Here is a 25334-nt window from a genome sequence, read left to right on the forward strand (position 1 = left end):
GATTATGTGTTCCTGAACGCTAACACTTTGACTTAAGTAACATGAAAAATGTTTTTGTGATTCGTGTCAGTTGGCAATGGAATGAGCAAATGCTTGTATCTGCTGTGTCAAAAACGGATGCATTCCCTGGGATAGCTACAAAGAACGGTTTTGAAACTTTCTGACCAAATAGCCAAATAAAGCATCGAAATAGAAGAAGTATAGTAAAGAGATGAGGTAGCAAGACGACTGGTGCTTAGAATAAAAGAGACAAAGTTGTGGTAAAGCTAAGAGATATTGCAACAAAGCAACTAAATGCTTATGTATAATAAAAAGCTTGATGCACTTGACAAAATCATGTATCAGACACCATTGTAAGGCCTCCCTCCAGAAAACCACAAGAAGGACAGGAAGCCAATGACCACCTGGAAAGATTATGAAATTGCTGATCCCAGCTTATTGATATTTTCTGATTCAGACTAACCAAGCACATTGGAAAATGCTTTGTAGGTTTAAAAACAGTATATATACTTTGCCGAACTTGTAAGTGGTGTGTGCTGTTAGTTGAGCAGTGACTCCCTAGCCATCCAGTGCTGCTTGCTTTAAAATAAAAGATATAGAAATAAAATTTGGTTTGGCTATCGAAATTTTATAACAGTAATTGTTTAAGTTAAATGATGTTAAGTGCTGCTAAGTTTAAGTCATATTAAGTGCTTTTGGGCCTTTAGATCATATACCTTTTTATCTTTACCCTTTCCTATCCTTTTGTCTGCCCCCCCCAGCCTCCACATAGATAATTTTGGGTTTATTTTAGTTTTGATTGATTGATTTTGTATTTTTGTTCGCTTTTTTCTCTGTGTGTTTTATCTATCTAGTAAGTAGTAGAGTGAACCTTGCCACAAACTTTGTCATGCTGTTGTTTTTATATGAAACCTGTTTTTGTTGATACCTTTGCCAGGGATTCTTCAAGTGACCTTAAAACACCCATTCACACTCCATCCCCTCCATTACAGAGTCAGCCACCCCCCGCCTTACCTGCCCTGCCCATCCCTCCTAAGGAGCCTGTAACCACCCACCATGGCAATGAACACCTTTTTGTAGGTAAAACACCTTCTCTTTTAGCATACTTTTGCTATCAATATTGCTATTGTTATTGTGTGTCTTATTCCATTGAGTTGTGCTTTCAGTAAATCGTTATCTCAAACAATAGTCTGCTTTTGTCCCTCCCTTACTGGGCAGGGTGAGGGAAGGGGAATGGCTTATTTGGAGTTTAACTTCTGGCTGGTGTTAAAACCAGCACACTCGCCAAATACGCATCAAGTGATCACCTGCACTAACTTGCTCAGCAGTTCTGCCAGCAGTACCTGTCAGTGTGTGTGTGGTAACACTGACATTGATGTAGCATGCAGCAGTTAAATGGAGAAACAGAAGCCCCTCCTGTACCTGCAGATCTCAGAGTGTCTGCACCAGTAAGGTTCTGAAGGACAGAATACACCTGAGATGTTCCATGTCCATTTGGCCACATTTCCCACAGCTAGTTTAAATGCCTTCCCTCTGCTGACTCACATAACACATGCTGCCATTGGAAATAGGGAGAAAGAACCCAGGAGTCCAAATATTACTCCCAAGTCTAGACAAATATAAGAAGCTTTTCTGTCACGGAAATCTCAGTGACAGAGTTGTGAAATTGTTGTTATCACCTCCTCAGCCCAACAATGACAAGTTGGTCTGGTGAGGACACTGCTGTTCAGTTTGTCCTGTGAGGGGAGAAATAGTTTTATAGGGCAGATGTCATAAGCAGTCAGTTACTAGATAGAGAACATAGGCAATCAAATTGCCATTAGGTCGGAAGGCAGGAGAGGGGAAAGCATCTGTAGACCACTGAAGACATTGCTGACACTATAAGACTTCTACAGGAAAAATGTTACTGTAGAAATCTATATAGCTGTGAGTTACTACCAGAAAACTTATATGCATCTTCCTTCTGGAAAGCAAACTACCTTTAAGGTTTTTAAACCACCTTAGTAAGTTTGGGGCTGACAGTGGATATGTTCTACACCAGTTTATTCCAAACACTGGATTTACAAGAAAGTACAGGTTCATGATATTTTTTTCACTAGATCTTACTGAAGAGATTCTGATGACACCATCATCCACACAGGGGTATCCATGAACACAGTGATATCCAAAGTGTGCTGCTACCACTGAATGATACTTGGTAAATGCTTGAGGTGACATTCGAGTCAATCATAAGAATCTTTCTCAAGTAAACAAACATTTAAGCCAGAAATGTGATGTGAAGGAAAAAAAAGAGAGCAGATTTCCACAGCAATCTTCAGAAGAGGAAAGGCTAACAAAGCACACAATCTCAGCTTTCTGACTTTAGCTTCTGAAAATCTAGAATAGTCAAATAGTAGCTTTCTTTGGCATGAGAAGCAACCAGGATAATATCCTTTCCCCAGAAGTCTTATCTTTGTTTACTGAAGCAGAGTAATAAATTATTTTCTGATCTTTGAATTTTTTGAGGTTTTGTTTTTTCTTGTTTTCAAGAATTCCCTGAAGAAAGATGAAGAGATTTAGTTTTGTTGAAATGAACTGTGCAAACCCCAAGATTCATCAGTGTAAGGCAATATTACTCCAGATACCTAAAAACTTATCTGTCTCCTTTCAACCTGTGAAGTCTCTCATAAGAGCCTGAAAACTGATCTGAGGTTCTTGCACACATCAAGCTGAGACTGATACAGATAATCATCCCACAGCTTGTGGAGTGCAGGATTTGATGGAAGAAGTGAGAGGTACAGTCTGCCTTGAAACAGGTCATTATAATTTACCTTGGCTTCCTCTAGTAATTCATCAAGCACCTACAAAATGTAATTTGAGGTAAAGGAAGGGAAAATGGGAGGAATGACAAGAAACCTCTCAAGGCCATGGAAAAGATCTGCAAAAGCAAGTCCAGAGGAAGGCCATATAGATGGTTGCTCTGAGCAACCTGATCTAGTTGAAGATGTCCCTGCTCATTGCAAGGGGGTTGGACTAGATGACCTTTAAAGGTCCCTTGCAGTCCAAACTATTCAATGATACTATTATTTCTGGCAAGCAGAATAGTTTTGCTCTCTAGCCATCCCTACATATACACCCAAACCCATTGTACTGGTCCTTTCTTACCCCTGAACAGAGGAATGCCCTTCAGCCAGCTGCTCCAAGCTCTCTCTTCCACTCAAATTGCACAAAGGGACTGCACAGATCCTTGCTCTGTATTTACCAGTTAACTGTGCTTTACATCAGAAAACAGAATAAAAAAATTCCAGACAAAGCCCAAAGAGGGTCTTTGAGAGGCTCCTCAGTGACTTAAAGAGCTGTACCCACCAACACAGGGTCAAATTCCTGTCTTCTACTGTAATAATAATGAACGAAGGAAATACCTGAAGGCCCAACTCCAGAGAAACTTTCAGAAGAGTGATATCTGGCAAGCTGTCCATGAGTGTTGCTATTTTAAATGCATCCTGGGCAAGTTTGAAGATGTGTGATGAGGAGTGGATATTTTTCTGAATGGATTCTAACACTGTTTCCAGCCTCTGAACATCACCTGCAAGGTGCAAACAGAATCACCAAAACAGAACAAGCTTCCAAAACAGACAGAAATGCATTATAATTGAGCTTGCCTTTGCTATGAAATAGTACAATGTTTCAGTTATGCACATTTTAATTTTATAAACATTCCATAATGAAATTACATGAACAAAAGATACAAGACCACAAATTCCTCTGGTGCCTGATGGTGTTAGTGTAGTACATGGCCAAAAGTCATCTCGATTTGTGAATTTTAGAAGTGATTTGTCTACTCCTGGGTTTCCCAGTCTATATTGTGTCAGAAGAACAAAAAGCTGTCTCATCAGCCTCAAATCAAACCCATCTGGTTACTATGTAACTAGTTTAACCACTTTTCTAGAAAATTAAGTGACAGGTTTAAGTCAGTTCAGTTTGTTTTTCCTATTTCAAGCTCCTGTCAGGCTGTGATTTGAATTCCTAAACAGAAGTTTTATAATCTGTTTATTTAATGAAATATTAAAAGCATGCACTTAGTTGAGTATGTAATTGACAGCAATGTACCTTTGGCTGCTGTCAACATGGTAGATGCCAGCTCACACTGCTGGGATTCGATGTGACTTAGGGTGAACCAGCGGGGATACCGGTTTGGAACAACTGATGCAATATGGTGTGGACGGGATGTATCTCCCAAAGGAGCCATTGATTCCAATACTAGCAACCTGGAATAAGAAAGAAATACTCTTTCATCAAATCATTATTATATTAGGTTACTCATAAGCAAAACTAAAGCTGCAAGAACACTTGACCTTGTTTATTAAATGTGCAGTTTTGGGTATAAAGATACTGGAAAACCACTTCTTTTCTTGGGGAATCTTAAAAGTCCATTTGCCAAACATGCCTACATCAGCAGGCATCTGTAAGAATTCACAGGGCAATTAAGTCATTGTGCTGGTTTTGGCTGAGGTAGGGTGAATTTTCTTCATGGTGGCTAGTATGGGGCTATGTTTTGGATTTGTGGTCTTTGCTGCTTTTTGCACTGCCAAGCTGGCAAGGAGGCTGGGGACGCATGGGAGGTAGGGAGGAGACACGGCCAGGACAGGGGACCCAAACTGGCAAAAGGGATATTTCAGACCATATGGCCTCATGCTCATTATATAAAGTGAGGGGAAGAAGGAGGACACCTCTATATAGCTTTATATATGCAAAAATAAAATACATATAAATTCCCCAGCTGATTTTTTCCAAGCACAAAAGGGGGAGGAACAAAATGCATTATTAAATAGTTTCAACAAACAGGAAAAATCCTAACTAACATAATGCAAAAAGGATTATTAGGTTATGAGTAACAGCAAATGGACAAAGATCATGAAAGGAAAATTTCCTGTCACTGAATTTCATTGCCAGCTTCTATGTTCCTTTGCTGTGAAAAGAAATGCTGTTGTGAATTGGTGGCTTTCATGCAATTTTGGCAAGATTAGGGAACATTATAACAAGCACAAGCAGATTTAGCATTCTTCACTTTTTTGCCCTCTGAAACATCAATTATTTAGTTAGGTTTTAGCAAAGCTACTTTGTGATTAAACATCACCATTAAAGGCTGAGTCACAAAGCCTGGGTTGAAATTCAGGCTTAACAGGGAATCAGCCAAACGAAGCCAAATATTTGAGTTCATACTCCAAGTGAACAGTCAACTAGGTCACTGCAGATCCACATTCTCCAAGGCTGTACTCCATATGTTTCAGTGCTGCAAGCAGAGAACTGTAGACAAAAGTGACCATCAAGGATAGCACACTCTGTCCTTGCAGCCCTGAGGTGCATGCACGAAAGGCCTTATGGTCTCAAATTCTATTGATTTCATATTGAGTGCTCCACACACTAAAAGAAAAAAAAAAAAAAAAAAAAAAAAAAAAAAAAAAAAGCAATTGCAACAGATGATGTTGAATGCAGAGAGGCAAAATACTCCAGAGTTGCCATCATGGGTCAATGACCTGTGTAGACTGACACTAAACACTTATGTCTGGAGAGCAACTAGCTGTTGTCTTGGGAAGTTATCTTCTTTCATAAATGTTCAAGTGAAGAAAGAAATATGTTTGACTTCTAAAAGCATGATCAGCCATGCAGATTTCTATGTGGAAACATTTTACCCATGTCATAAAGGAAGAGATAGTTAAATTTCCCTCTTCTGATCCATTCCACCTCACAAACATGAGACATACATTTGTATTGGGTTTGCACAGCCAGGTTTTGGTAGTGGAGGAGCTACAGGGGTGGTTTCTGTGAGAAGCTGCTAGAAGCTTCCACAGCATCCGGCAAAGCCAGTCCCTGGTCGCTCCAAAAATGGATGTGCCACTGGTCAAGGTTGAGTCAACTAGAAATGGTAGTAACATATTTAAGAAAGAAAACCAGAAATTGTCGCACAGTTATAATTTCAGCCAGAGAAGAGTGGGGTGAGAGCATGTGAGAAGAACAACTCTGCAGACACAAAGGTCAGTGAAGAAGAAGGGGGAGGAGATGGTACAGGCCCCAGAGCTGGGATTCCTCTGCAGCCCATAGTGAAGAACACAGTGAAGCAGGCTGCTTTCCTGAAGCCCATGGAGGTCCATGGGGATGCAGAGTTCTACCCACAACCCATGCAGGAGCCCCGTGCCAGAGCAGGTGGATGCCTGAGAGAAGGCTATGACCTCGAGGGAGTCCCCTGGAGACAGGGTCCCACACTGGGGCAACCTGTCCTTGGAGGACTGCACCCCGTGGAAGAGTGACCCACACTGCAGCAGTTTGGGGGGGACTGTTGCCTGTGGAATGGACTCACTGCAGCAGTTTGCAGAGAACTGTTGTTCGTGAGATACATTGGAGAAATTCAAGGAGAACTGTCTCCCATGGGAAGGACCTCACAGTAGAGCAGGGGAATGACTCCTCTCCCTGAGCAGCAGGAGAAGACACAGGTGATGAACTGACCATAACCCCCATTCCCTGTCTCCTTGTGCTTCTGGGGTAGGAGGCAGAGCTGGAGGGAGGAAGGATCGTGGGAAAGGTGTTTTTAAGGTTTTATTTTACTTCTCGTTATCCTGTTCTGATTTTGTTAGTGTAATAAATTCAGTGCATATCTCTACATTGAGCCTGTTTTGCCCGTGATGGTATTTGATGAGCGATCTCTCCTGGTCCTTATCTCAACCCATGAACCCTTTGTTAAATTTTCTCTCCCCTGTCCAACTGTGGAGGGGAGTGAGAGAGTGGCCTTGGTGGGTGCCTGCTGTCTGGTCAGTGTCAACCCACTATAACATTCAATCTTCCTGTTTTCTTTCTTCCTTCCCCACCTCAAAAGAACATTTAGGTTTAGTTAGTTATTAATTTGGTTTTTATCAGGAGTGTTTTGTATACTGAAGTATCACTTTGGCGTGAATGGAAAAAGTAACTAACATTCTTTATAAGAATTTTTGAGAAGTTTCAAGGAACACAGACAGACATGGAATAGAAAGTGTCTGCATCTTCTGTCACCACAGTTCAAAGTTCAAGATAGCAGTCCACATTTCTTAAGAGTGCCAAATATATTACAAAATATTAAAAATGCATAAGTAAATAATATTAAAAAGCTGAACGCCCATCTGCCTTAAAAGTGATGCCAAGAGAGCTATGGAGAACAGCCCTGATTATGCTGATGTCTCCTGTGATTTTACCAGCTAGAAACAAACAGATAACTCTTTCTTATACTGCTCTGTTTGAGAAGTAATTTCTTTGGCCGCAATGGCAACTTCAAGCCAAAAGATGGCTGGAGCTCCCCATAATCAACTAGAGATTTGGATTTTTCAGTGCCTTGCTTGTTTTTCCAGTTGAGAAAGGAAATTTCCAGAAAAGAAGTTATCAGTTATGATTTGTTTCTGGGGAAAGCCCAAACACTTTTTCAAGAGGAATGGCATGTTGCCATAACATTCACTGAAGCATTCGGTGCACTGTGCAAAGCTACTCATAGATGTCTATTCTAGCCTTTTAATGTGGTCTCAGTTGTTTAGTTTAAGGAGGAAAACTCCCCACAATCTCTGAGAAACACTTTAAGGTAGTGACTGAAATTGAATGCAAGGATACAAGTGTACTTTATAAAACTGATCTTTTTAAAATTCTAATTCTAAAATTTCAAATTCAAAAATTCTAACTGTAAGTAGCAAGTATGCAAAGTTGCTTATCATATTTCTTACATTCCTCCCCTAACATCCACTATTAGACACTCTTGGAGGCAAAAAAACCCAAACAGGCTAAGCAGACCTTTGCCCTGACTTGATGGTAGCTATGTTTTTTCTTATGCATGCCTTCCCATTTAGTCCTTTGAACGTGTGACTATTTCCTCTTCATTTGGCTTTCTAGAGTGTGCTACTTTTGGCTGGGATAGAGTTAATTTTCTTCCCAGTGGCTGGTATGGGACTGTGTTTTGGATTTGTGCTGAACACAGGGCTGATAATATAGAGATGTTTTCGTTATTGCTGAGAAGGGCTTATACAGAGCCAAGGCCTTTGCTGCTATTTGTACTGCCACTCTGGAGAGAGACTGGGGGTGCATGGGAAGTTAGGAGGAGACACAGCCAGGACAGGTGACCGAAACTGACAAAAGGGATATTTCAGACCATATGACATCATGATCAGTGTATTAAGTGAGGGGAAGCAGCTAAGCAGCAGATGATCCTAAGACTGCTAGTGGGATGCCTCTGCTCATTTCCTTGCCACTAGCATTATACACACGCAACCACATCGGTAAATGAACACACACATGTGCTAAAGCTGTTGTTCAATACAAAACCACAAGTACCAATAGTGCAATTCTAGAAGGATTTGTAACATAGAATGCTGTTTTATAGTTGTATATAAACACTAATTGTACATTTATGAATTATACTGTAGTTAGTACAGACATCAATTGCTTTTACAGATGACAAAACCAAAGTAATTTCTCCTTAAACAGAACAATGCTTTTAGAAAAAAAGGCTAGGTCTTGACTACCAAGCTTTTTCCCCTTTTTCAAACAGCTACTTGTGTTCTTTCTAGATGACTTATGAATACATACCGCATGGCTCTCAGTGCACTTTTGAATGCCAATTCAGCATCATGAGGTAGGAGAGAGGTGAAGAGATACTTGGCAAATGTGTGCATTGGAACACTGTCTCGATGGATGACTTCACCTAAACCACTATATGGTCCAGCTGTGGGAAAGAAAAAGAGAATATCAGTCTTTACAGACTGTTAAAACTCAACTTCTGGACCTTTAGAACCCATTCATTACACCATGAGTTAGAGTTGGTATTCAGAGACAGCGTGCTGTACAAAAGGTAAAGTTCTATTGATACGTCTGTGAAATATATTACAGGTATATTAAATGCCATCTATTCTTTGAGACAACAAGACACATTGCAAATTGTATAGTACTAAGCACACTACCAATGCACATACAAATGACAGAATGGTCCCAGGGCTCCATGGTGCTCATTCAGCAAATCTATGGTATGCAAAAGTAGAAGGTGATAATCCTAGCTTTGCCTCTGTGTAGTTATATAGTGTACATGAATTCCTATGCACCCTCTGTTGGTTCATAATTGTGTTATCACAAATCCACAGGAAAAAAAAAAGTGGCTACAGTGGAAAAACAGGTATTTTTAATTGAATTTACATGACTAATCAGTCCAGCAGCACCTGATCCTTATTATTAATGTCTCACCTCACATTAGGCATTTAAATAACCCTTTGGTCTAGACTTGGTCTCCAGAGAAGACTAGGTCAGATCTTGCATCAAAGCTGCTTTTGTTAGTCTATTTTGCCACACAGTCTTAAAAATTATGTTTGTTGTGGGGAAACTATTCCCATTGTTTGGGCAATAGATTTTGCTCACACTCAGTGCAGTACTTCATAACAACAGTGTTAAGAATGACAACAGAAATGACAATTTAAAAAAAATTGCATGAAACTGCTGAGTTCTGATTATTCATAGTGCATAGGAATTCCATTTTTGCATTTTTCCTGCAACCTTAAGACTGTTATTCTTATTAATAGGAACATTGTGTCAAGCAGTTTTTTACTTCAGTGGCTAGAGGTTCAGATGTTAAACATCACAAGATACAGAATAAGACTCTTAAATTAAGTATTATTGGACAATTATTGCACAAATAGCAGCCAGCAATCCTAGAAGTTACCACTTCCTCCTCTACTAGAGATTCCAACCCACCACACTTGGATGGATGAATGACTGTGTGACACACTTCTTCATTGCAGTCACATGTATCAGTTTCTGTCTGTGGTTCAAACTAACATGACTGACCCTTCAATGAAGCAGATGAGGAGTACTCTCAAAATTTATGAAATCACTTCTGCTGCATGGGATGACTAACTCCATGAGAGAGAAATGTTAACAACTTAGACCAGCACAGCTGTTTCATCAATGTTTTTGACTGGTGCCTTAGCACAAAATGCAAAGGTAAAAATCACTAGGCATGAAAAAAATTCTGAGCTCCATAGGTGGGCATTTCTGAAGGCTGGAGCTAATCACAATGGAAACATCAATGATGATTCAGTAGGTGACAGTGCGTCTCAATCATTTTAAATTGAAAGCTGTTCAAAACTAGCTGGCATTGCTTGTATGAAAGAAGCCATTTCATGTCTTTGCCAGTTGGTGGTCCATTCAGAAACTCAGTTAGAAGACTAAGAATAAATGATGAAACATTTATATGAAAATATATTCTGCCATTAACTTAGCAGTCAAGCAAAAAAATAGAACAGTTCTTACAACACAGTTTTATGTTCTGCTTTCACATGCATTCAAATGGTATCTACACACAGCATGCATTAATCTGCATTAACCTGCATTAACAGCATAGAAATTAGCCTAACACTGGATTAAACTTTCTTTATTATACCTACAGAAGGTCAACTATAAAACCACAATGGATATGATTAGAATCGTAAATCACTGCAGATGTTTACCTCCATGTGATCTGGCAGTTTCTGCCTAACCTGGAGTAAACTGAAGTTATTGCAGAAAAGCCAGATTTCTCAACACAGTAATGCAAGGCCACTGTTGCATGCTGCTCACCACAGTAATTTTGTAGGTAGCTATTTTAGCAGGTTTCCTGCTATGATCACTTGTTTACTACTCTAAGAAAAAAAGTATATCACTGATCACAGTTTTAAACTAGAAGTATCAGAGAATACTTGAGAAAAATCCTGCCTTTTCTTCATACAGCATCCTGACCAATAAACAGATAAGGCAAATTGATTTTATAATCCATAGGATCCCTCTATGGTGGTGAATAGCTGGATCCAGCAAGAAGCTGTTCTTGTCCAAAGGCCATAAAGCAGCAACTCTCCTTATGGTACAGCTTCTCTACAGTTTCAAATGGTACCACCAGTAGGTACCAAAGTCTTTAAGGATCTGGGCAATAATAGTGACTCAAAGCTGAGAACCCTAAACAACATAGTGCATCTCTTCCATTAAAGAAATAGTTTTAAAAGACAAATGTCTTACAGAAAGAAAGCAAAACCTGACTGCTATGTAACAATCTTCACAACTTACCTAGAGCAGTATCAAACTCCCCACCATCCCTTGAGAAAGCACTGAAAACTTGGACCACACCTTTAGATACTTAGTTCCTTTAAAGTTTTTCCCTCCAGTTAAAAATGCCCAAAAACTAGAATAGCAATCTTAGAACCCACAAGATTACTCTTTGAACATAAGGCTTAAGTGTTATATGTCAAGCCTTTTTAAAAGCTAAGGCAAAAGCATGCACTTTTTGGTACAGATTTTATTGCAATACACAATTGCAATTCCCAAAAACAAGTTATTTGTCTTAATCAAAATTTAGTCACAAGATTAGGCCATAAGCCTTAATATTTGCCCATATATTTCACTTTTCAGGTATGATACAAACTTCAGAGGCAACTCATATTCCTAATTGCTACAAAGGAAATGTTATATTTCTGTCACAGCAAATTTAAGTGAATTTTCTGAGCTCTTCACTGGGGAATGGAGGTAAAAATCTTCATACATTTACAAAGCTGCCAGTCATTTTTCAGGATACAAATGACATTTTGAAATTTACTACCCAAGAGCTGTTGATGATAACTGATGTCTATATTATTAAATTGTGAGTCTGGCTTGTATAATTAGGATACTGAACAAATCTAAAGAAGAAAATGCAATAAAAAATAAAAATAAAGGCCTATAGGTTAGTAGATGTCTTATCTCTACAGTTATGTGATATCTGAAGTACATTTGATTTTCATAAGAGATTGGAAATAAAATTTTGCTGGAGTTCTACATCAAAAAACATCTTAAGTATATAAGGTAGTTTCCACTGGAATACTAATTCCGTGGGCTTGTGTAAGTGAAGACAGTTTTTAAAAGCAGTTAGCATCTATGTTGAGCTACCTTCTAATAGGAAGACTGCTTGTTTTCGAAAAATCTTCACCAGAGTATCATCCAATTCAATTTCCTGTAGTTTAGAAATGAGCTGTTCCTCATTTCGACAAACCTTCTCTTGTGCATACAAGCCATCTGGCATTATTCGTTGCTGTCCCAGCCCTATCAATGCTACTTCCACAGCCAGCGTTAAATATGATTCCCCTTCTTGTAAAAACTTGTGTGCAGGCAGGTGCTGGTACTCCAGAGATTTGCATTGCCCCATGTTCTCTGTAAAGAGCGACACAAAGAACAACACATCAGGAAATCATTAAAATCCATAATCTGCCTATAATGCCACATTTTCAAATTCTTCCTCTGTCAGTATCCATTTAAAAAAAATATTTAAATTATGAGTGCAATCTCAATATCCAATCATCCAGTATAAACTACCTGATCCAATTTCACATCACAGAAATACACAAAACAATTAGGTTTTAAAAAAACCACTCTAGTAAAAATAAAAGTTTTCATTTTAAACTGCTTGATTTGGAGAAAGGCAGTTTCTCCAGCTTTGTGTTAATAAGGCAAACATTGGATGATCTATTTCAATTTTTCCCCTAACCCATTTCTGTATCTCCTTAAAGCTTTGATGTTGTATAAGTGGAAAGGGAAGGTGCGTATACACCTGCATAGATTTCAGTTGAAGCTATTAGGATTATGCAAATACAGTAGGCCTGGGAACTCCACAATTTTAAAGCATTCTGTTTGCTAAAGCTCTTTTCATGATTTTTATTTGTTAGTTGCATTTATGATAAACACACAATGTTTCTGACTTTTATTAGCACTAGAAATGCTACTTTTAGTAAAAATTACTTGTAAATTCCACACAGACCAAGCCATAAATTGCTTTAAAGAGTATTACTGATTGATTTGGCACTTCACCAATACACCATATGACAAAATGCTATATCAACCTCTAGCAGTTTACAGTCTAGTTTAGGAACCAAAAGTTGCAATGTACAGATGTAAAGAGATGGACAGCTGCAGCAAATGAGATGGCAAAATGCATTTAGTAGATTGCATATATGAGTGTAGGGGGAATTTACATTTCAACACACACTACATTTATTTAATGGGGTTGTTTTGGGTTCTTTTTTCTAATTGCAAAGAATCTGATTTCTTTTAATTAAAGTTCTTCCAGAATTGGTGGATATGGGATTAGAAGTTTATTGAAGAAAATCTAATTGAATAAAATTAGTTTTGACAAAAAGCCCCAAGGAGATTTGGGATGTACATATAAAGGATCTATAGGTAGAGGAATGACTCAAGTTTCTGACCACACAGAAGGTGATAAGAAACTACCACAGAGGTGGAAAGAGGCTGAGAATAAGGAATAAATCAGTTAAGCTCCTGAGAAGCAATAGTGAAGTTAGAATGGGCATATACATCCTGTCCGAAATCATGTATCTATACTACAATGCTATTTTCCAATTTATAACCTTTATAAACCATGTACTTTATAGACCATGTATGTTATAAATTTTAAGTGTTTTGTCATCACTTTGAAGTATTATGTACACTTGTAGCTAAGAAGTCAAATAATATCCTGGACCACATAGGAGGATCGGAGGTGGTGATCCTTCCCCTCTTCTCAGCACTGGTGAGCCCACACTTGGAGTGCCATGTTCAGTATTGGGCTCCCCATGGACCTACTGGAGCAGATCCAGTGAGGGGCCACAAAGATGATTAAAGGACTGGAGCATCTCCCATATGAGATACTGAGACAGCTGGGATTGTTTAGTCTGGAAAAGAAAAGGCTCAGGAGGATCTTACCAAAATATACAAATATCTAATGGGAGAATGTAAAGAAAATAGAGACAGACTTTTCTCAATGGTATTCTGTGACAGGACAAGAGGCAATGGGCACAAAGTGAAATACAGGAAATTCCATCTGAGTATAAAAAACCCAATTTTTTTTTACTGTGAGGATGGTCAAACACTAAGAGGTTGCCCAGAAAGGTTGTGTGGTGTTCATTCTTGGGACTGTTCAAAACTCAGCTGGACACAGTCCTGGGCAACTTGCTCTAGGTGACCCTGCTCTGATCAGCATAGGTGGACTAGACGATATCCAGAGAAGCCTTCCAACCTCAACAATTCTGTGATTTCCTGTAATTTCTCCAAAAGTGGATAGAGTAATGTATGTAAAGAGGGTTGCTGCTATAAACTCATTCAGTTTTATTTCAAGTGTAAAATACTGAATTGCCTTCAAGAATGAGCAACTGGTAATTTTTGAAGGCTTCATATAACAGTTTTACTTTAAACATTTTCACTACCTTGTGTTTTCTTAGGGAATGTAAATGTGAGTTCTTATACTATAAAGACACTGGCTTTGATGTTAATTGGGAAAGGTAAGGTAGAAAAATGTCTCTGGTTACTGAAGATTTAGAGAAGATTGCTCCCTTTGCATGGCCTTACCTGTGAAGTCTGAGAATCCATGGAAGCTCTCATCATCTACCCTGCAGGCTTCAATCAGGCTACTGAAGAGGGTGCCAATTGGATCCAAAGGATGTCCCACCCAACCTTCAAGATTTGTTATTGAGGTTACTCCTATTTGAAGAAGTTCTGTGACAGAAAAGATGGAGGGAGGAGGGAGGGAAAGAGAGTGTGTATTATCCCCTCAAAACATATATAGAAGTAAAACTGATTAAAATGCTCTTCTGCTTAGAAGGAAAAAATAATATCTCTCAGTGTGAATTAATTGTCCTTTGTAAATATGTTAAAAGAGGAAAAAAAGAAAATGGACAAAGGCCAAACATTTCAAGCACTAGCGAAGCACATTATGGGTCAAAATTTTCAATTGCAGTATCTTTTGAAATCTCTAACTTGATACCAGTAACTTCTGAAATATCTGCTGAAAAATTATAGCAAAGACTTTTTTTGGTAAAATATTCACCACTGTTTCCTCATTCAAAAGATGCAGTGCCATTTTCACATTTTAAGTGAAGCTGATTGCACTGAAATAAAATATTCTGAAATGTTCAGTTTTAATAAATAAATTATGAACTTATTGCATCTGAATAAATGTTGAAGCAATAAACTCACAATGATAGTTCCTAATAAAAAAAGGAAAAAAAAAAAGGATAATGTGTTTAAATGAGGCATAAAATTTAAAAATTTGTTCTTTAAGTGCATTTTTTGTCATTCTAAAGTTTCAGTCAACAAATACCTTCATGGATACTTTGTTTTGTAGCCCTCATCCATCAATCAGTTGCAACATAAAAAAATTGTTTAGCACAATGAATTGAAGGAAGTGTTGCTGTGGTAAAAGATGCTACAGATAAATCCCTTTATAAATTAAGAATCTTATGGCAGTATTTCCCCTTCAACTCCCCAGCTTTTTCTACTAGACACATACACAACTGAACTATGAGAGCTCAGGTGCATTATGGGTGACTATTTAAAAATTGTATACAAGCCATTACAGATGCTCTGTTTCTCTGCTTATTACACACTAACTTGTACCTGCCTCTGTGCTCTCTCGTTCACAAAGTGCCATCTTTCTGAGTAATCATAAGTATTATCACAAAGCTTTAAAAGCTTGCTTCTTGCCTTTAAATGTGTGGAGCTACAAAATGAAACAGCCACACTGTTGAACTCAGTGTTCAGGACAGTGGCTTTTTTAAAAGAATCAACTGATATGTAATATGAACAACAAAGTAGTAAATAATTGTCTTACTAACAAATAGCATGTGCTAAAAATGACATTAAGAAGAACATAATATTACCAAAAAGGATTAATATCAATGACCTTACTGACTCACTTATATTCCATTTAATCTATTATGTCTAGTTATGAGCTTCACTTGTGTCATGCCAAACGAAGGCTTCAATACTCCATTCATACAGAGATTTAACTTTAAATCATGCAACTGGTTCCATGAATGTCAAATCAGTCATATGAATGAAAGCTAAGTAGAAGCATGTGGTGGTTGCTGAACTGAAACTGTAGCTGCAGAATTATTCTGCTTATAAAGAAGACAAGCATATTTTTCACTATTAAAACAAAATTGTTTAAATTTCAAACATAAGAGTGAAAAAACTGAAACAAAGCAGTGAGTAACAACATAGAAATTACAAACTTCATGTTAAGGAAAGATATATTACATGATAAAAAGACTAAAAATTTCTCCTAAGTAGTAATGCAAAGTGCTTTTAAGTTTTGTTGAAATCTAGGATCCACAATAGTGCTCAAAATTTCTTCCTTGGGTATTGTGAAATGAAGGCACATAGGAACTGCCAAATAATAATTTTTTTTCAGTCGGGTATCTACCTTGTCTTCAATTTCTAAATGAACATTTCTGGGAAAACAGCTGTACATACAGTTAAAAAATTTACACATGTGACTTCACACTGGTATTTTTGCCTACAATGCAGGAGGATACACATAGTTAAAAGTAGCAACAAAGATCTAAAATAAAATTTGAATTAAAGGTTTTCTTGTAGTAGCTGAGAATGTTATTTTAATTTTTCCACATGCATTTTAACCACAAAGTCACTCCTTTCTTCTTTCACTACCTCTCCAAACCTATGACAAAGTTCAGTGAAGGATTATTTTTGGAAGAATGCTCCTTCAGAAAATAGGGGTAGTGGGAGCACCACAGAACATTTTATAAAGACAGTATTTCAAAAATTTGATTTCCAGTGCTGTGAATCCACTAAAGTTTTAAGCATCATCAAAGACTTTTGGAAGAAACTGCCAAACTGGATAAATTTCTGTAGTGCAGACTTTGCCTTGTCAACTTTAGGCTTCCACCTCAGAAATATATAGGTCTGCTAAATTACACATCAGAGGAGAAAAAATTATTTTAAATACCTGACATTCCAAATGCAAATCTGTTTAAGAGCCTATAAATTACACAAGATGAATATTTACACTGTGCAACCAAAACCTCTGATTGGAATAAAGGCCCCATCATGTTAGACATATTGCAGAAGGCAGAACAGAGCCCTTGCCCTGCAGAGCTCACAACCCAGCTTAAAAAACACCTCCAACATCCAGAATGTGACACTACCACTATGATTGTTTGGACTGAAGAATTAAAGTAACCTCTTTTGCTTTAGTTTCAAAAGCAGTTTTCTCATGCAAAGTTCCAGTTCGATGTTATTGTCACCTTGTCATGTCCTTTGCCCTTCTCTCTTCCCCGCATTTACCTTTCTTCTGAGCCTGGAACATTTCCAGCTGTTTCTGCTGCTGCCTTCTTAGTGTATTAACAATAGCTATGGCTAGCCTCAGTGCTTCTTGTGGGCATCCATGAGATCGTAACGCATCCACCCTCGCACAGGCTGTAGGAACATGTTCTAAAATGGAGACAATAATTGAGGAATAGCAATGCTTCCATGTCTGGAATAGCCTGCATTCCATTTTTTCAGCTGTGTTAGCCAACTGACCTTCTGCTCCAACTTGCAGTGGGGATTTAAGACTATACACATCCACAGAGCACCTGATTTTGAAGAAAATTGCTAAATTAGGTTTTTTATTAAAAATGCAGCAGCCAATGGCTAATTGCAAACTTTTATTCTGTAATACTTTTCCTCCCCTCTAAGGCTACACTGCTTGTTTCCCAACTATACCTGACACCAGGCAGACTGAATTCCTCATGCAGAATCTTGGAGCTGGTGTGGCCCATCCAAAGCAGTTTAAAGACTGTATCAAGCCAGTCTTCTAAATTAAAAGGCATTAAATGGGTCTTTTTTATTAGGAAATCCATAGTTCACAATGTATGGCCCATCAGACAAAAGCAAACAAAAATTCACATAAAGTTACAGCAGGAAATTACCCAAGTTTTTCTTCTAATTTTTGTACAAAAGCTATGTAACTTCCAGCTTCACATTACAGGAACCAAATAAGTGCATTAGTAAGACATGTATTTTCTAAACATATACTTCACACTTGAAACCCAGCAGAAGTAGAGATCCAGTAAACACTAGATTTGTGCAGTGCAATAGGAATAAGATATTTTTGCTGCTCCTACTTCAGTTATTTGGTTTCACTAGAAAATTTGTCTTACATTTTTTGTATGCAGAGCTCAAAGGGAAAGCTAATTTGCACTCGCATTTCACATGTACCATCACTTTAGAACCTGCTTCCTGATACTATAGAGCAGGGCAGGCATAAATACATCAGTCTTTAGCAACAATTTTCAAATTGAAAGATTTTTCTCTAAATCAGCTGTTTCTTCAGGGTGAACTTTGACATAAGCATGAAGACATCTGAAAGTACTGCTCATTTGGTCATTAAGAACATGTCTTGTACACTACTAGAGATTTCACAGAATCACAGAATACTCTGAGTTGGAAGGGACTCACTAAGATTATCAAAGTTCAACTCCTGGCCCTGCACAGGATGGCCCCAATAATAAAATTAAAATAATATGCTTAAATTATGTAATCTTCATGACAGGCTGAAAAAAAAAAGAATAAAAATGCAGCTGGTTCTTCCAAGAAATTAGAATTCTCATATTCAAGCATTCTTTTGCTAACTAAGAATGCAAAATGGATACCCAAAACACGGGTCATCACATTACATTCATTCCTAAAGTAACTCAGTATGTCGGTATGCCACAGCACAGGAGCCAGTGGAAAAACAGAGCTTCATCCTTAAGGCTTCAAGTCCACTGCTATTCAAGCTGACATGGAATGAGGAAGCAATATCAAAGAGATCTTGAAACCACAAGAAAATATGATATGGTATAGTGCAGAACACCAGAGGGCCACCACACTAATGCACATTATTACTACATAGTTGTTACATACAGTAGAACATGCAGCTTGTTGGTTTTTTGATTGCATTTTTGGGACATTTTGTCTTTGTGGTTTTTTTTGGTTCAGTTTTGGTTTTTTTAAGTGCCATGGGAGTAAATAAAACAAACACAGTTTAAAAAAAAAAATTTAAAATCAAATCATATGACTTCCTTTAGACACACTGTTCAACACACTTCACTCCCCAAAGTCAAATTATAAAATAGAATCATAGAATGGTTTGGGTTGGAAGGAACGTTTAAAGGTCATCTAGTCCAACCTTCCAGCAATGAGTAGGGGCATCTTAAAACTAGATCAGGTTGCTCAAAGCCCCATCCAACCTTACCTTGAATATTTCCAGGGATGGGACATCCACCACCTCTCTGGGCAACCTATGCCAGTGTTTTATCACCCTCATTGTAAAAAACTTCTTCCTTATATCTACCCTCTTTCAGTTTAAAACCATTACCACTTGTCCTATTATTACAGGCCCTACTAAAAAGTTTGTCCCCATCTTTCCTGTAAGCCCCCTTTAAGTACTGGAAGGCTGCTACAAGGTCTCCTTGAAGCCCTCTCTTCTCCAGTCTCAACAGCCCCAACTGTCTCAATCTGTCTTCATAGGAGATGTGCTCCAGCCCTCTGATCATCTTTGTGGCTTCCCTCTAGACCCGCTCTAACAGGTCAATGTCCTTCCTGTATTGGGGACTGTGGCAGGACCTTTCACCCCTGATACAGCAAAAGCTTATCTCCCTGTAACATATGGCTAGGTTAGACCAGAATGATTTGTCATGTGATGAATTATCTCAGCTGAGAACCTCCTTAGCCAGCAATACACATCCTGACTTGAATGGTGAGAAAGGAAAACCTAAAATTAGTGACTGCAGAGCACAGGCATTTTTATAACTATATGTCCTGGTTTAGGGCAAGTTTGGGAGATAACCCCCAAAGGGGCTTCTCTACGAAAGCAGATTCAATTGCCCCTCCCCTCCAGGACACTATAAAAGACCACTGATTTTCATGAAATCGGAAATCTCTTATACACTTTCTGAGTGTGTAGAGAGTTCTTCTCGATGTTAAGATGTTAGAATTGAGTTACTTCCCTGGGACTGAGAGAAATTGGGAGATTCCCTGCACACTGCTATCATTCATTGGTAAGTGACATTGATTCCTAATCTATACTATTTCTTCACTAGCTGTAACATAAGGTACCCTTATTACTATTATCATGCACTGTATTTTTATCTACTAGTAGTTCTTTGTGTTATCCTGTGTAGTAAGTAATCTGTTTAAGTCTTATGTCTGTTTTCCTTGGCCTGTTCAAATAAATAATTCATGTTGTAATAGGCCTGATCAGTCATTATTAAGAACTTGAGAGTGAGAGTGGGTTTTGGGGTGCTGGCCACCTCAATAAAGCTGCTGTCTACTGCCAGAAACCTGGAAAGGCAGGGATTTGTCTAAACTCTCCCCTCTCCATTTGTAACAGGGACCACAGATTTGGAGGCAGCACTGCAGGTGGGGCCTCACCAGTGCTGAGTAGAGGCGGAGAATCACCTCCCTTGCCCTGCTGCCCACACTGGTTTGGATGCAGCCCAGGACACGATTGGCATTCTGGGCTGCAAGAACACGTTGCTGGCTCATGTCCAGCCTCTCATCCACCAGCATCCCCAAGTCCTTCTCTGCAGGGCTGCTCTCAATTCTTTCATCCTTCAGCCTATATTGACACCAGGGGTTGCCCTGACCCAGGTGCAGAACCTCATGCTTTGCCTTGTTGAACCTCATGATGTTCTCATGGGCCTACTTCTTGAGCTTGTCCAAGTCATTCTGAATGGCATTACAACTGCTTCTTCTTATTAAGCATCAATGCATTCAGTACTGCGCTAGACAAAGGACTATATTTCTTGCAACATAAAAAACAACACAGAAGATGAGGCATATTGGAAAGCCTTGTAGAATAGTTATCTTGGGCTTATTTATTTTATAAATGAATGATTACTTTAGGGCACTAAGGAGTCACTGTACCTCTCAGCATCTAAAAAAAATTTGAAAAAGCCAATTTAATACTTTGTAACCAGATTCCCAGTGATTTCAGACTGAAGCAAAAGCAAAGTGGAATATCTTAACCACATGCAGCAAGTATTTCAATCATCCAGCAAGGTGGAGTGCACACTACTGATTACAGTGTGCCCCTACAAAATTAGTAGCCTTTTTCTGCATCTCAGAAACACTACTAGAAGCAAAGGAATTCACTTGCCTTCTTCAGAGGCTTCACTATGCACGTGGTACATCTAAGAGGCAGAAAATGGAAGAGATATTCCAAAGTACCAAAATCCTTTAAAAAGTCTTTGGTTTAAAAAGGAAGCCTCAGAAATCCATGCTATTTTTATGCAAATGAACACAAGGACAAATGTATTTCTAATAAACCCCACACAAACCACTTAAGGAAGGAACCTGGAGGATGTTCTTCCTATTTCACTCTGATGCTGCTCTATAGAAGCTGTCACCACCAGTCTGAAAGCTTACAATGCCCTCAAAAGAGTCTCTATTTTCTGCCTAATGGCTCTTATATGGGGAAACTACTGATCATACTCACCCCATACTACAGATAAGGCTTATGTAAAAATGAACAGCAGCTAGTTGTAATTAATTAGTGGGGAACATATCTAAATCCCTTTCTTGTGACCTCAGCCTGGTAACTTCTGTTGGCAACAGAAGTTTGCCAAAATACATTCCTGGCATTCTCAAGTAAGTTTACCTGTTTAACTAGATTTAATGATGTCACCTGCAATATGAACAAATGCCTCATTAAATGGAAAAGAAAAAAAAAAAACAAAACAGAAAATGTGTTTGTTTGTATATATTCTGGTTTTATAACACAGCTCACATTTTTGTTTCTTTTTTCCCAGGCACCAAATATCTTTTTATACCAGATCTCAGAAGGCTGACACATCCCCTTCTCTCCCTCCTTTCTCCAGAACTAAACCAAAAGTATGGTTCTGATTTGGATCCATTGACTGTGACCCATGTCTTTCCAATGTGAAGCTCCTCACAGCAGAGTGGCAAAATATCACAAACCAATATACAAAATTTCCCCCCCCCCCCCCCCCGGCAGCCCATTCCAATGCTTGACACTCTTTCAGTGAAGAAATTATTCCTGATGTCCAACCCGAACCTCCCCTGGCAACAGCCATTCCTTGTTGTCCTGTCACTATGGCTGCCTGGGAGAAAAGGCCTACCTCCACCTGGCTACAAACTCCATTCAGGTAGTTTTAAAGAGTGAGACAATCTACACTGAGTCTTCTTTTCTACAGGATAAACACCCTCAGCTGCTCCTCAAAAGACTTACTCCCTAGACCCTTCACCAGCTTCATTGCCCTTCTCTGGACATGCTTCAGCACCTCAATGTCTGTCTTGTAGTGAGAGGCCCAGAACTGGACACAGTACTTGAGGTGTGGCCTCACTAGTGCAGAGGGGACAATCACTTCCCTGGTCCTGCTGGCCACACTATTTCTGATACAGGCCAGGGTGCCACTGGCATTCTTGGCCACCTAGGCACACACTGGCTCATGTTCAGCCAGCTGTCAGCCAGCACCCCCAGGTCCTTTTCCAATTGGCTGCTTTCCAGCCAATCTGCCTCTAGCCTGCAGCACTGCATGGCATTGTTGTGACTCAAGTACAGGACTTGGTACTTGGCCTGTTTGAACCTCACACCGTTGTTCTCAGCCCATCCATCCAGCCTGTCCAGATCCCTCTGCAGCCCCTTCCTACCCTCCAGCAGATCAATGCTCCCACCCAACTTAGTGTTGTTTGCAAACTTACTGACCGTGCACTTGACCCCCTTGTCCAGATCATCAATAAAGCTATTAAATAGGGCTGGCTGCAATATTAAGCCCTGGGGAACTCCACTAGTGACTGGCCACCAACTGAATCTGGCACCATTTACCACCACTCTCTGGGTTCTCTGGTTCCAGCCAGTTCTTAACCCAGCAAAGAGTGCTCCTGTCCAAGCTGTGGGCTGCCAGCTTGTCAAGGAGAATACTGTAGGAGACAGCATGAAGGGCTTTACTGAAGTCCAGGTAGACACATCCATAGCCTTCCCCTCATCCACTAGGAGGGTCACCTGGAGATCAGGTTGGTCAAACAGGGCCTGCCTTTCCCTAAACCCATGCTGACTGGGCCTCATCCTCTGGTTGTCCTGTACGTGTTGTATGATTACACTCAAGATGATCTGTTTCATAACCTTTCTGGGTACCAAGGTCAGGCTGAAAGGCCATGGATCCTCCTTCTGACCCTTTTTGTAGATGGGCGTCACATTGGCCAACCTCCAGTCACCTTGGACCTCCATGGTTAGCCAGGACTGATGATAAATGATGGAGACTGGCTTAGCAAGATCTTCCACCAGCTCCCTCAGCACCCTCAGATGAATCCTATCTGGCCCCATAGACTTGTGTCTAAGTGTCTCAGCAGATCACTAACTACCTCCCCCTGGATTGCAGAAGGTCTATTCTGCTCCCTGTCCCTGTCTACCAGCTAAGAGGTCTGGCAGCCTGTGGATAACCAGTCTTATTGTTAAAGACTGAGGCAAAGAAGGCATTAAGTACCTCAGCCTTTTCCTCATCCTTGGTGACAATGTTCCCCCTTGCGACCAATAAGGGATGGCAATTTTCCTTGGCCCTTCTTTTGTTGCTTACATATTTATAAAAACACTTTTTACTATCTTTCATAGCAGTGGCCAGATTGAGTTCTACTTGAGCTTTCACCTTTCTAATTTTCTATCTACATGACCTAACAACATCCTTAAACATTTCCTGAGTTGCCTTCCCCTTCTTCCAGAGGTCATAAACCCTCTTTTTTTTCCCCGAGTTCCTGCAAAAGCTCCCTGTTCAGACAAGTCAGTCTTCTTCCCCTCAGGCTTGTCTTTTTGACACCTAGGAACAGCCTGCACCTTCAAGATTTCCTTCTTAAAGAATGTCCTGCCTTCCTGGGCCCCTTTGTTATTAAGGACTCTTTCCCAGGGTACTCTCTGAACCAGTGTTCTGCAGATGCCAAAGTCTGCCCGCCGTAAATCCAAGGTTGAGGTTTTGTTGATCCCCTTCCTTACTTCACCAGTAATCAAAATCATTTCATGGTTACTGTGCCCAAGACAGCCTCTGACCACCACATCTTCCACCAGCCCTTCTCTGTTCACAAACAGCAGGTCTAGCAGGGCCCCACCCCTGGTACGCTCACTCACCAGCTGTATCAGGAAGCTGTCTTCCACACACTCCAGGAACCTCCTAGACTGCCTCTTCTCCACCGTGTTGAGTTTCCAGCAGACATCTGGCAGGTTAAAATCTCCCACAAGAACAAGGACTGACAATTGTGAAACATCAACCAGTTGCTTCTAGAATAGTTCATCCACTTCTTCATCCTGGTTGGGTGGTCTATAACAGATTCCCACCAGGATCTCTGCCTTGTTGGCCTTCCCCATGATTCTTACCCATAGGCACTTGACCTTACCGTCACTATCCTTGAGCTCTATACAGTTAAAACACTCTTTAATGTACAGAACCACCCCATCACCTCTACTTCCTCTCCTATCCATTCTGAAGAGCTTGGAGCCATCCATTGCAGTATTAAGGAAACTTCCCTGTCTGACCATCCAGGAGCCACTCTGGTACTCACCCTCACACTACCTGAGCTGGAACCGAAGCCCCTTCACAGGTACACCCCCCATATTCATAGAGTTGGACCAGGTTTCCTTACTGGCTCAACCCCAGGTTTCCCATAGCAGAGTCTCTGACATCCAGATCCTTCAAATAGTTTAATCTTGCTGCAATATTAAATAAAAAATAACAGCTGGGTGCCTCTGAGGAGGGACCCCAAACAAAGGAACCTCTGGGCTTTTGTACCCTCACGGTCTAAGCACGGGAAAGTCTGGGGGTCCTCAGTTCCTGCTGTGTCTCTCAGTGTCCAGTCCTCCCGTCTTAGCCACAGGTCCCAGTGTCCTTTGTTATACAAAGGGTCGGCAGTTCACCGCCTCTTGCCTCAGGGTCAGGCTCCAGCTCCTGCCCCTCAGAGCTCTAAACCTGTATGGGATTTCAGCTAGAGAGCAGGGCTGAAACCAACATAGATGTGCTAACCTTGGTGGGACGGAAGTCATAGCAACAATGAATAGGAGTGTGAGGGGGGAAGTGAAAAGGAATGTTTTTCTTTGTTTTAGAGTAGCCAGGTAGAACTGCACCTGCAGAACTGTGGTTAAGCAACATAGTTGAGACATGAGTGATGTAGTTATTGTTTAGTAGTGGAAAATTTTAGCTGGTGCTGTAAAACTATATAAACCCTGCTACACAAAGAATAAATGGCTGCTTCTTGCATACCAATTGCCGTCAATTGGTGCCCTGTGTGAGGAAGAGATTATCAGCTCTAGTTGAGTGGCTGTCAGCGACGCCCTGCGGGAACTAAGGAGCCGCGGTGGGACAGCAGGAAGCCAGCCAGCAGTGAGTAATCCCTTGGAAAGAAGGTGAGCCTGCAGGGGACGATGGGACAGGGGATATCTGCCCAGGAAAGAGACGTTTTTTAACTTATGACTAACTTGCTTGACGAGCATGGCAAGTCTTTGCCTGGGCATGACTTAAAAGTTATGCTCAAATGGACAG

General features: G+C 40.0%; 1 protein-coding gene across 1 annotated transcript in view; it reads right to left on the reverse strand.

The window, feature by feature from the left end:
- Positions 1–3401: 3401 nt before the first annotated feature.
- LOC121357164 (zinc finger SWIM domain-containing protein 6-like) overlaps positions 3402–25334 on the reverse strand; it is a gene marked incomplete at its 3' end in the record, with an annotated part of 64756 nt that continues 42823 nt past the window's right edge. Inside the window, exons 5-11 of the mRNA XM_041474222.1 lie at positions 17313–17402; positions 17113–17259; positions 14377–14523; positions 11929–12189; positions 8578–8713; positions 4090–4247; positions 3402–3565 (exon numbers count right to left, since the gene is read on the reverse strand). Coding sequence (XP_041330156.1) covers positions 3402–3565; positions 4090–4247; positions 8578–8713; positions 11929–12189; positions 14377–14523; positions 17113–17259; positions 17313–17402 — 1103 coding nt within the window. The remainder of the gene's footprint in view (positions 3566–4089; positions 4248–8577; positions 8714–11928; positions 12190–14376; positions 14524–17112; positions 17260–17312; positions 17403–25334) is intronic.

Source organism: Pyrgilauda ruficollis, unplaced genomic scaffold (assembly GCF_017590135.1).
Source record: "Pyrgilauda ruficollis isolate IOZ18807 unplaced genomic scaffold, ASM1759013v1 scaffold318, whole genome shotgun sequence".
NCBI classification, from domain to species: domain Eukaryota; kingdom Metazoa; phylum Chordata; class Aves; order Passeriformes; family Passeridae; genus Pyrgilauda; species Pyrgilauda ruficollis.